General features: G+C 37.2%; 1 protein-coding gene across 1 annotated transcript; it reads right to left on the bottom strand.

Annotated features, from left to right (window-relative positions):
• Window positions 1–2,259: 2,259 nt before the first annotated feature.
• Window positions 2,260–12,563, bottom strand: LOC112507221 (protein EFR3 homolog B). The gene is made up of 20 exons (XM_025111690.1): window positions 12,490–12,563; window positions 11,835–11,973; window positions 10,530–10,604; window positions 10,327–10,442; window positions 9,565–9,679; window positions 9,292–9,420; window positions 9,130–9,177; window positions 8,377–8,570; window positions 8,086–8,282; window positions 7,561–7,844; window positions 7,181–7,330; window positions 6,741–7,079; window positions 6,064–6,213; window positions 5,702–5,780; window positions 5,370–5,494; window positions 4,942–5,133; window positions 4,701–4,838; window positions 4,267–4,404; window positions 2,654–2,866; window positions 2,260–2,506 (listed from the first exon to the last, which is right to left on the bottom strand). Exons 2-20 carry the CDS (start codon window positions 11,967–11,969, stop codon window positions 2,414–2,416), a joined length of 2,910 nt encoding a protein of 969 aa, XP_024967458.1. The 5' UTR covers window positions 11,970–11,973; window positions 12,490–12,563; the 3' UTR covers window positions 2,260–2,413.
• Between the last annotated feature and the right edge of the window lie 968 nt (window positions 12,564–13,531).

Raw genomic sequence — 13,531 nt, 5'->3', positions numbered from 1 at the left:
AAAAACCTTGTGTTCATCGCCTAATTTGATATGTAATCCGGAGAATGATGAAACTGAGATATCCAAGGCATTTGCTAAATGAGAAGAAATGAAATTATGAGTAGCACCACTGTCTACTAGTATAACAATCGAAATTCCATTTAACAACCTGTTCAATTTGACCGTATTTAACGTTGATCTGGAAATGTCACTTGTATTCATAAACTCGATAATCGAGCACTCACCAATTTCACCCTTCGTAATGTCCAACGTTTCCTCCTCTTTCATCAGATCAATCGTACAAAGGTCACCCTTGATTTCTGATTCTTCATCATCAGCTAACAGAATCACACGAAAATTTGCTTCTGGACACTTATGCGTAGGTCCAAATTGTTGACCGCACTTAAAACATAACCCCTTCTTCCGTCGATCCTCCCACTCCAATCAAGTCAACATACGAGAGCCACGATAACGAGCAGAAGAATTTTGTGAGGAATCGTTCTTCAAAGGACCAGATACTGTCGAATTAGAAGACTCCCTAGAATTTTCAAATGTAAGGAATGTCAACGATCAGGCCCAACATTTCCAGGCACATGGGACTTAGGTGCTCCTTGGTCCACTAGACCAAAAGGAAGTCTAGACTGGTTTTTATCACTTGAAGAAGAGTGTCCCTGGTATCGATAACGGGAAGTCAAAGCCGAATTTTCAAATGGATGCAGCATCTCCTCAACATCCTTCGCTAAATACATCGCATCCAATCGATTCTGAGGACGATGAAGACGAACCCATCGCCTCACCTCCGGTTGCAGTCCCGCCAAAAAATACCCTAGAGCTTGAGATTCGGGCAAACGAGGAACTAGGGAAAGCAAATACTCAAAATCATCTATGTAATCATGGATCGAATTTACCTGATGGTTGACAACTGCTCGTATGGATTCTGGATCTCCAGTCCACTAAATCTCTGTAACAGCTCCTGTATCAATTTTTCCCATGTCAATTCTCCATGGATTTCCTTGACCACTGTAAACTAGTGTTGAGCCACTCCCGACATACTAATTTGAGCCAGTCAAGTTCGTAGAATGTTGGAAGTCTCATCAATCTCAAAATATAACTCGGCCTTAGCAATCCATCCACGAGGATCGAAACCAAAAAATTCTAGAAGTTTGATCTTCTTCGTCGCATAGTGTAGACTCTGTCCAGCTCTCTCCGAATTGACGTTAACCGGAACAAAACCATCAAAATCTATTTGAGAACCTCCTGCTTCCTAATGCTTACCTTGCTGTTGTTTCACCCAACTCAACATTTATGCCCGAAATTCCTTTTGTTTTGTCTGATCTTCCTTCATGGTTTCCAGGGACATTTTAATTCCCTGAACATCTGTTTTCAACTGTTGAATATGTTCCTCGTGATTCTCCAATCGGCCATGTAGACGAGTCTCCATCGGATCTGGTCGGTCGGACCAGTGTTACGTAATCGAATTGATTACGTCTTAGTTTGATTAATACGGAAGGCTAAATGGTTACAAATGAAAGAAAGGGAGAAGAAATACAATCCACAGATGGATCCCAGGGAAGTAATTCCCTCCTCACAGCCACGAGCTATGATCCTAACAAAAAGGTTGTTATTCTGCATGTCTTTCCCTCTCGCACACAACCTTTTTTTATAACAAGAATTAACTAATTCTCTTTATGGGCCTTGGGCCGTCCAGTGTAGACTTTCCAAATAGTGGGCTTAGAAACACCTTGGTCTAAAATTGCATCAAATTATAACAACTCTTAACAATTCCATTAAAGATCATGTTTTCTAACGAGATTTTCAGTTTTCTTCGACTGGGAAATCCACCGGAAATCTGATTTTCAGGCTATTTCCTGACAAATTTGTCCATTGAAAACCTTGCGTTTAATTACTAGTGTTTGTTTAGGTGTTATCTATTATTTAAAACTTACAATCAATGGTGTAAAGTTTAAAGGAAATACTATGGAGTTGTTTTACCTCTGAAAAGTGAGATACACCATGAATGGTTGAAAATGTGAAATATAGTTTCAAATGTTAGACTTGTCATTTTAGATTGTTCTGAAAAACTCTGAATTTATCTTTGACCGTAAGTAATAGTCAACACTTAAAATATGTTTTCCCAAATGAAGATGATACGTTGTAATCAACATCTTTTATTGTTAGATCATTTATAATAACTTGCAAGTTTTCACCATTTAAATTGATCTTTTACTTCGACTAGATTTCAACCATTTTTCCTCCAAATATGTTGAAAACCTCCTTTCTGCTTCTCAACGACTCTTTTGGGAAGTAAATATTCTCATACAAGTAAAAAACCAAAGCAATAAACACCCCTAAAAATAAGAGAAAATATTCATACAACAAGGTCCTAGATATAGGGTGAATCAACTTCATTCTTACATTTCATCTGCTGCTATTTCTAAGCATCATATCTAGCTGCTTTCAGAAAGTTATCAAAAGGGCTGGCAGGTGGTAGCCTCAGACCATTCATTCCATCTTCACCCTGCAGAATCTACATAAACATATATATACATACATATATATATATATATATATATATATATATACACACACACACACACACAAAACAAGCCAGTCACATGATGAGCGGTCATGAAATTAAGATATCAAGAAACTGAATGTTAATTATCTTAATCACCTTGATGACGTTTGAATTCCGACTGCCACCCATATCTGCACTTGTTGCTGCTGCTGCTGCTGCTTTTGTATCAACGTTTGCAGAAGAAAGCCAACTCGACAGCTTTTTTCTTGAATCTGTGCCCAGGGCCTCACACTGCCCAGCCATGGCGCTGAATGGAAGGGGAGAAGTGGAGACAGATGCGCCCGCCACTTGACCAGCTGCTTCTAGTGCCTATGCCCCAAGGAATCATTTACAAATATTAATTTCTTTTACTTGGAAGATAAGAAAATAAGTTTGGTTTCCATGGAACATCCTAAAACGGACTCTTTGTAAGAGATTTAAAAAGGGTTCTACATATTTTTAACATAGTATCAGAGCAAGGTTCTAACATCACCACCTAGGGACTCGACATTCTTTCTCTAGCCTATGTTAGAGGGGTGTATCAAACTTGTATATATATATATATATAGGGTCGGGTTCCTGTGAGAATGGAAGTTCTGGTGAGAAGGGTGAGAAGGGTAAGAAGGGATCTCCACACTCAGATCAATCCTAATTGAAGATCAGCACCGGGTCAATTCCCGTATCAAATGCAATTCATGGGTGAGGTGAGATTAAAAGTGATCAAGGGTTCAAATCTCTTATGCTTCTCACCTTAAACTCATTTTTTACACGATTTTTTGTCTATATGTGTATATATACACACACACCACAAGCATAATCATTTACAAACTCAATAAATTGTACAAACTTACGAACCAGTAAATAACACATAAAACAACACGTGTGAAAATACAGTGTATCTACAATGTTGTTTCATATGTGAAACGTTCAGGACTGTTTTCTATGTGAAAAGAAGTCTTTAATGTTTCACATATGAAACAACACCGTATACACTGCATTTTCACACATGTTACATATAAATGAAACAACACATGAGAATTGGTTTCTAATCTAGAAATTATAGGGTTTGTAAAAGAAGAGACTATATATATATATATATATATATAGAGAGAGAGAGAGAGAGAGAAGTGGTTTATTATGCAACGATCTTATTTGTACAACCATTACAACTCAATTTCATCCGTCTATTTAATCTAGTGAATGTGGTTTCATAAATATCTTGATTGTTTCCTAATATAAAGCGTTGATCATAATTAATTAACTCTAATCAAATTCCATAGATATACAAATCATAATAAATGAACCCTCATCATTTCCATAAATATTTTAATTGATTGGGTTGCATTGGTTGTACAAATAGGATAGGTTGCATTTGAAACGTCCTCTCTCTCTCTCTCTCTCTCTCTCTCTCTCTCTCTCTATATATATATATATATATATATAAGAACATCCCTTCTCTCTACAAGGGCTCTTTTAGAGAGTGACTCAAAAGGCTTCTAATTCTACATATCCTAACAAACTCTGTCAAAAATCTAAAACATGACAAATAAATTGATCTAGCATGCCCAAATCAACGCCATGATAATGGACAAATAGAGATATTAACTTCAAATCTCTCCCAAAAAAACCAAATTCTGTAATGTTCTTCGAACATCCCAAGAATGGAACTTTTTGCAATTTTCATGGGGCAGATGGAGCGATTAGAGACAGAAAGGGAAGAGAAAAATTACTGAATCAAGAAGCTGTCGGATGCTAATAACATGAGACATTGAGCTTGGCGTAGGAGATTTAGATATAAAGCGGGAAAGATCCGAAACAGATGATTCACTTGTTGCATCATCCTCAACTAGTGAATTTGTAGGAAAGTCCTGCACAAAACGATCATTAGCACATGTACAAAGCCCAGAAACAAAAGAAAATAAATGACCCAAAATATATACTCCCTTCTTCCCAAAATAAGTAAGTGTCTACTTTCCAATTCTACCCTTAATTATGAGATGGAGAAACTCATTACTCCCTAAGGGTAAAATTGTCATTTAGTTAATTACAAGTGTAATAATTACAAGTGTAATAATTACACATTTCTAAAGTTGTTTGTCTCTTTCATTGTGGACATTTATTATGGGACGGAGGGAGTATTGCACAAATATGTAAAAGAGGCTACCGTGTCAAAAGAAAGGGATTCTTTTGAATGAGCAACTCTATGATACTGATCCAAATGAAGCATCGACTCTGGACCGAACGTTGCATCATCAGGCATGAAAGTTTCCAACAACTGAATACGTAATTCTTCTGCCTCCATCTTATAAAAGTAGACATACACACAAGAAAACGTCAATTCTTAATCCATCAAAAAAAAGAAAATCGAAAAAACAAACACATGTATGATCCATCGGAAACCATACCTCCGTTACTTTAGATAATTTGCGGACTAAAATATCAACAATTATCTCATAAGACTTGAACATCTTGCTTTGCAACTCAACAAGAAGGGAAGCAGCCGCTTGATTATCGTGGTCGGAACAATATTCATTTACATCTGCCTGAGGCTTCACATAAACTTGGAAGTCATCACTGATACCCAAGTAGTTATCGACCTGAAGTGAAAAAGATTATCAAGAAAAGCCAAAATATAACCAAACCATACGGACCCAGTAAATCCCACTAGAAAGTAGGGTCTTGACCTCTACCCCAAAGAGTAGAATGGTTGTTTTCGTGAAGAGTGTGAGCAAACAGATAGTAGGAATAAAGATTAGCCATGAGAAAAATTAAGTAACAAAAAGTAATTATTAGGTACATACTTTTCCTATAAATAGTTAAAGTGGAACCTTACGTCAGATTTAAGCATTGGCTGAAATACATCAGCAATATCAGGAATCTGATACATCTTGGCCGCAAACATCAGCATTGCAGTCGACAATGTAAGAAGTGATCTTTGGTGTGCCGGATATAACATTCCTAACCAATAGCAAAACCGAGCAAGTTCCATAATCTTTTTCAAACAATCTAAAACCAAACCAAACTAGCCCAGCAAATCCCACTCGTAGGTGGGATTCAGGGGAAGGTGGAGGATGTATGCAGCCCTGTCCTATATCCAAAAGAACTCAGTGGTCGTTACCATGAAGACCCCTGCTTGCAAAAATATAGAAGTGCAGTTTCACATACCATTGCTATGATCCAACAACATCTTCCATAGTGACAGGGGAATTTGGAAGATGCGAACCACGAGATTATCAGTGGGGTTCTGCAATAATACAAGATAGAATGTAGTTTTAAGAATATCTAATAAGAGAACAATGTGTGAATGATGATTTAGCACATGAAATTTAAGTTAGATGCCAATAAAAGTGATGGAGTCCCACATCGGCTAGGCTAGACTTGGACCTCTCTATTTCAATATATGTTGGAACCTCTCTTCTCTCCACAAGTGCTCTTTCGGAGAGCAATCTAATGGGCTCCACATATTTTCATAAAAATAATGAGACATGGCATCACACGAAGCAAATAAAATATGTTAGCCATCTCACCCTAAGCCGCAATGAAATGAGCGTTAAGCAGAAAGAATAAGCTAGAGCCTCGATATTTTGAAGACTGTTATCAAGAAGATTGGCTTGTATCCAGAAGGCGGACAATAATTGAGTTATTTGATCCTCGCTAAACTTCATAACAGATTGCTCCTGTCACAATCATCAAAGAAAAAGAAAAAGAAAAATTAAATCTCCTTTTGTCTTACTGCTTATGAATGAAATCAATCATGCATAACATGTCACTAGAAAGAAATCAGCTTTATAGGTAGCCAAATATGTTTGAATGTCCTAATAGACTTCCTTGCGACTTGAGTTTACTGGACCAAACAATTGTGCATCATATGCAAATTTGTTACAATAAGTTGATAGCACGTTTTTGGGGGCCTATCAAGTTTTATTGACACTTCTTGAATTATGACGTTATTTGAAAAAATGTCTTATAGCAAGATGTGTTCACAAGACACTTCACAAAAGTGTACTACAAAAAACACTAATAAGACAGTTTATCTCAAAAAGTGTCCTAAAATACTTTTTAAGATGCCCAAATACATCATAACATCCTATTGTAACACCTTTACACAGGGCGTACAAATGTTTGGCCCTATAATTGCAAGCTCTACGAAACAGTCTATCAAGACATTTTGTTGTAGTGTGTAATCACGATGAAAGGTGCTTACTGCATCAGACAATGTTAATTCTCCGGCTGTGATCGAGCTAATTTTCTGAAAGTTGGGGGATTTCTTGTGGCCCCACACATCCTGAATACAAACTTCACGTTTCTCAGCCTCCGTTCCATCTTTTTCTCTCCGAAGCTTGTCGAGCAAAGATGTAACCGAGGCAAACACGGATGCAGTATCAGAACTCCATCTTCTTGTATGATTAGAAGCGTCACGTCTCAAATGATTAGAACTTGGGATGAGAAGAACGGAATAAATTTGATGCCCGCTCAAACGGATTTCAACATCTGGATGCAGCATTAATTTCAAAAGTTGAAGAAGAAGACCCTCTGGAAACACCTGGTACAAGAAAGTTTGAAAATTTACATTATTTTTGAAAACTGAAGATTCGGCAATCATTATCGATACTTATTGCATATAGGAGGCATCTCAATTCTCACCTGCTGTGAGCTTGAGGAAACAGATGCTACGACAATCATGTGGGCAAGAATAATCATCGATCCAGTAGTTGCCCTGGCAACGATACTACTCGAAGGCAGTTTCTCCAGTGTTGTTGACATCACGTCAAACAGAGGGCGTGCATCAGCAATCTAGCAAAATCATCAAGCCTTAGGAGCGGCAAATATGTATATCATATATAATTATATATAGACACATAAACTGAAGTCTATTTGTAAGATTTAATTGTCCAACTAAAGTGTTAGTAGCAGGTAATGTGTATTCTTTGCTAAATACACTTATTTTGGGACAAACTAAAATAGAAATGTGGACAGTTATTTTAAGACCTCGAGGGGTAAATTTATTGGGAGAAAATGCATACCCCTTTGGCTATTTTGAGTAAGCAATCTTCTATTGAGGATTGGAGAAAAGTATTCAAGCTTAACTCTTGTTCCCCAACCGATTCAACAGTTGCCTGAAGGCTTTTCCTCAAATGCCTGCAGAGATCACTCACAAATCCAATATCTTTGAGTGCAACTTCAGACCTAACTTGCCAAGCCAAAGCAGTCGTGGTCTGTATGACATATGATTTCAATTCCGGATCATGTGAAACATTTTTGTGGTCCAAATGGTGAACAACCGAAGCTAATATCAACTGTTGGTTCTCTGAAATAAAAACAATGTGAAATATTAGGAAAAAATGTTTGTTTTGCCCTTGTTATCGAGTAAAATATTTCTTGGCCAAACCAAACGAACCCGGTATATCCAACCCGGAGGTGGGTTCTGGGGAGGGCGGGATATTCTCAAACCTGACCTCTACCCCAAAGAGTAAAGCAGTTGTTTCCTTGAAGATCCTCGGCTTACGAAAAGTGTGCGAAAAAGTTTGCACCCAAAAAAGAACATGTACCTGGGTTCTCTAAAAAGTAGGCCATGTCAGATAGAACGATCAAGCCTAGCCCATGAGGAGGAACCCATTGTCGATTAGTATCAAAATAGACAAACATTGGATCTAGTATTCGACGCATTGTTGTACTTTCTTTGGCAAGTTCTACCATTCTTTGAACGCAAATTTGCGCCCATACTTTTGGTGTCTCAGCCTCCTCTCTGCAAAGAAACAAGTCTCAAATAAAATACAATCGATTAAGGCATGTTATTGAAATATAAGCTTTTCGTCGTAGGGAAGGAATGAATATTATACCTCGTCAAAAGGGAAGGATCTTTCTTTTCTGCCCGTGGTTTGACAAGCATGTAGCTGGAGTCGGTTTCGATGCCAGGCCCCCTCGCTTCACATCTAACCACTTCATCTACCCAATTATGGTGTGCTTCCCCTCGATCATCATCTTGTTCATTGTTTGTATTAGGTTCATAGTTACCTAAAGTGACATGTACAATCTGCATCGTGGAAGTACGTAATAAATGATTTGATTATCATCATTTGCAAGCATATTAAGCCTATGTTTGGCACACTAGCTGATAAGCTAATCAATAAGCTAGTTCATAAACAAGTCAAGTTTGGTACTAGCTAATAAGCAAGATGACAATGTAAAACGACCGAATAAGATATGCTGAAATTTTAATTGGAAAAATATTAGGAGCATAAATGGGGGAAAATGGATTAAAGCCCCTAGAGCTTGTTGAAAAGTTTCAAAAAGCTAGCTTACAAGCTAGTTATGGCCTACCAAAAGACTTCTACAATAAGCTCAGAAAATAAGCTACCGTATGATGGCCAAATATGGCCTAAAAGCAAACCATCAAGGAAGATGGAAAAACAAAAAGGTTAGATTCAGCTAAAATGCCGACTTTTTACATAAAATACAGAAATAGCAAAATCAGAAAGTCTTCGAAAAAGAAGTGATTTGACATCCGCCCTAGAACCTATAATCCCACATGCGGTTCGCTTGAACCACCACAAGAACAAAAAAGCAAAAAAAAGTGGCAGAAGTAGACGAACCTCATCAAAATCAACAAATATATGTGAGAACTCCGTCATAAACCAAATCTGCATGGGAAAAGATTAACGGGTAAACAAAGTGTTACGTAAAGCCAACGAAAACACCAATTCCGTAACTACATTGTAAACTATATCAAATTTAATGATTAGTTTATCACATACCATGGCTGAAAGGCATTGCAAGCTTGCTGCCCTCAATCGTGTTTTTTCGTCTTCTTCCTCAGGTTTGCGGGCTAGCATACAAACCTTTTGAACTATATTTTCAAGATTATACGTATAAGTTCCATCCACCTGTAGTGAGCCATTCTTGAAGTAAGAGAACACATAAAAGGGGGTCTTTGATTGAGTAGCCATAACCGTATATGCAGACTTCCTATCTCAGTTGAAATCAACGTCAAGAAATACGCACACACAATAACAAAATGGAAAAATCACCTGACTATAGATGAATCTAGTTAGGGTTTGGCATCCGATTATCTGGACGGTATCTCGTTTAGAATCATCCAAAAGTTCAATAGAAACATTCAGCAGATTGACAGCAAAATATGCCCTGAAAATTTAGTAAAAGATAACACCATTATTGGCCTACTATTTTCATATACACCATTTCAATTTAAATTAAAAAAAAAAAGAAAAAAAAAGGAGACATAAGCATAGAACATTGATAAGACGAGATAAATATTGCCTAAAATTTCAATATTGGAGCATCAACCCGTTGTCATAGTCGAAACACAACCGCTACCAAGCAAATTGCACATCTGAGATTCCAGGAAATATGATAAATAGATATGGTACTTAAGCTATTACCATAGGCAAAACAATGGAACCAAACGAACCCGGTATATCCCATGTGGAGGTGGGCTCTGGGAATGGTAAGATGTATGGCAGACCTGACCTCTACCCCAAAAAGTAGAGCGGTTGTTTTCGTGAAGACCCCTAACTTGTGAAAAGTGTCACAAAGACAGATATGACGAAGTTTTGTAAAGCTTGCTAAGAGTAAGCAATAACATATAAATAAAAACAGATACAAAAAAACATAACCAAATTTAAAGAAGGCATATTGTTAAAGCATATGTGTGTTTTGTCGGCATGCTTGTGTGTGAGCGAGCGACATGTGAAGGTTTTCAACTAGAATCAAGATACGTACTCATTAAGAACATAAAGCTAATTCAGTCAAAAAGAAAAGAAACAACTTACATTTGCTCTTTGCACATGCAAATCAACTTACTATACACCTCCGTAATGACATTAACCAGCTCAACATGGTCTAACCGCAGCTCCTTGTAGCATCTTTCTTCAAGATATTTTGCAATCTATATGAAACAATTAGAGTTCAATAATATGTTAGCACTGCTTATTTCATTTCATGGATGCATTACTAAAATAAAGTGGTCACTAACTTTGGGGATACGGAAAGGGTTTTTAGCAGCATATTCACACAATTTAGCAATCTTCCGTTCATTTGGAGAGCCTCCCTGCACCAAAAGTAGAGCTTCACTTTCTTGGATATTGAGGAAGAAATATTTCAGTAACGGAACCAAGTTACATGACTTCTTAGCATCAAAAGGGATGTTTTCAAATCCCGTATTATTAAATTCTTCCATATGTCTCGTTTTTTCTTTGAAGAAAATAGTGTCTGGCACCTTTTTCCTAACTACTCCACAGGTCCATGCAAAGTACTCCTCCACATGGCCCCATCAACCTTTAATAATTTTCTATAACTGTCGGTGAGGCCAGCTTACGTGCACCTCAACTAATCCCATAGCGCATGAGATAATAGCCAGGAAAATCGTAGGCTCCATGATTTAGAAGGGGTTGAGGTCGAGGATAACATAACACATTGCATAAGGAAGGGGAGCTAAAGTGGACGACTGTCGCGTGGTGTTGTGTGACAAGGTCCCGCTAAAACTGAAAGGCAAATTACAGTGAAGGGTAAATATTACTGGATATCCATCAGACCAACTGTTTTTTGTGGGTCGAAATGTTGGGCGACAAAGAAGGCCCATGAGAAGAAGTTGGAGGTTGCAATCATGAGGATGCTTAGATGAACCCATAGGCAGACAATGTTTAAGATTCCAGACAAGGTCTACTAGGTGCCGGGCGGTGTTGGGAGTTCTGCCCAATAGTCCAACACTGATTGCAATGGTTTGGCCACGGTCATAGAAGACGGATAACAAGGAGGGGTAGAGCCGAGGAGACCTTGGGATGACCGGTTCAGGTTAGACATGAGGGCTTTAGGTATTCCCGAGGAAATGACTTCTGATAGGAGTTCTTGGAGATGCAAGATTAGGGTACCCGACCAGGTGTGGGATAGAGGTTGGGCGAAGGTTTAGTGAGCCGGCAACTAGACCCCTTGTATCCTAGGTTGGACTAGGGGTGTATAGTCCTTCCTACCTTTGTTACATTTTTCGTGTACTTGTTTCTGTTTGTATATGTTCTTTGTTCGTCTGTTTGATTTTTGGTTCCCACACTGCGCACAAGGCGGAGGGTTTCGAGGGGAACAGCCGCTTTACTCTTTAGAGCTCAGGCCATGGCTGAATACATCCCCCCCCCCCCAAAACCAAAAAAAAACTGATTGCAGATATAGATATTTCACAAGAGAATACAGTTGGATAGTGATTGCAGGAACAAAATGCTGCTAAAACAGTTTGACAATGTGATATAAATACAATAACCGAAGCAAAACAAGTATGGTGTATACTAACAGGTGATTTGGGAAAGATTTCTGCAAGTAGTTTCTTGTATCTCTTCACAGGCTGTCTAGAACGTGATCTTAGAGAAGGACAGCAAACACACATGTTTACACATGCTGGAAATATCTTCCGTGAAATCACACCCATTTTCCTACAAAATTTTAGCACAATAATGTCAAATTTAAAGCAATTAAAAACATACCCTTTTAGAGAACTAACATCAACACATATTATCGAGACTATACAGCTATAAAACCCAAATGTAGCTTACAGCAAGGTAACCAGCCAAGATTAGAAAATTCAGACCCCCAAATTAACAAATCCGACTCCCAAAATTACAAACATGAAGAATGTAGTGAAATGACTCTTCCTGGGGTACAATTTCACTTGCATAGCGTCTTAATTCGAAGTGAATTAAAACGGAAACCAGAAGAATGAACCTAGAACACAGAGATCAAAACAACCCAGAAGCTCGGACTGCATAAACCCACAAGACAGGAGACTGAGTTGGGTTTTATTTTTATCTTCTTCTTTTTTTAGAAGAAGGAAACAAGCAAAATCAAACTTATCGAAGCAAACCCAGAACAGTGATCAGTAATTGAGTAGAAGAAAGAGAAAATTTAAGGTTGAGCCAGAAGAGAAGCAGATCCGGGTGTATGAAACCTACCTCCCAGCTGGGGGTTCACTGAAGAAGCAGCTACAATGGCGTTGGTGTGTTTGAATGGGCGAAGGATGATAAAGACTGGAGAGAGAGAGAGAGAGAGGGTGTCTGAAATCAAATGCAAAGAGTGGAAGCGTAGGTCACGTGGGTGACAGGCGGAGGGGGAGAGAGAGAGATGGGAAAAGGCTTTTGTCAGATTCCTGGGAGACTGAAAAACCCAATGAAGACTTTATTTGCTTTCTACTTTTTCATTTCCATGTTTTTGAACTTCAACTCTTCATGTTTTTATCGGTTTTTGAACTCAAAAAGATTTTCAAATTTTACGGTTTTGAGTATTTTCAATACATTTTTTAAAATTTCTCAAAAATAGATAATAAATTTTTAAATATTTTAAAATAAAAATACATTCTCTAAATATATCAATTATATTATTATCTTTCTAAATTTTATTTTTAAGTTTTTTTATTAATAAAAATATATATTAAATAATTTTTTTTGTTATTATAATGATTTTTAGAGTATTTTTTTCAAATTTGTAGATTTTTATGTTATCTTTCCTACTTCCCTCATTTTAAAGAAAGGTTTTTAAGAATTTGTTAGAGTAAAAAAAATTAACACAAAATCCCCAAAGATTTCTATTTTTTCAATTTTGGAAAACTTGTTAGGGCATCTCCGGTGCATGACACTCTACTAGAGTGTCATGGACTGCCACATCAGCATTCCACTCACCATACAATTCTATCTTTTTATACCCACACTCCATAACACTCCAATGAGTTTAATGGATTTCCACATCATATATATATATATATATATATTATCTATAAATATAATTTTACTAACAAATTTAAAAATCTACTAAAAACAAGGAATAATACATTAAAATGAAAATGAAACGAAATTAAAATACATTTAATAAAAAGTACGAGACTAAAATACATCAGTTRAAAARTWCCAAAGCTAGAAAATGAAATGCTTAAACACCAAATAATTTAAAACTATAAAACYTAAACACATATTAAATAAAAAATGACGATGCCTACAAATT

This window comes from Cynara cardunculus (assembly GCF_001531365.2).
Source record: "Cynara cardunculus var. scolymus isolate 2C chromosome LG 2, CcrdV1, whole genome shotgun sequence".
NCBI classification, from domain to species: domain Eukaryota; kingdom Viridiplantae; phylum Streptophyta; class Magnoliopsida; order Asterales; family Asteraceae; genus Cynara; species Cynara cardunculus.
Note: the sequence above shows the minus strand (reverse complement) of the source record. Positions and strands in the feature narration are given on the sequence as shown.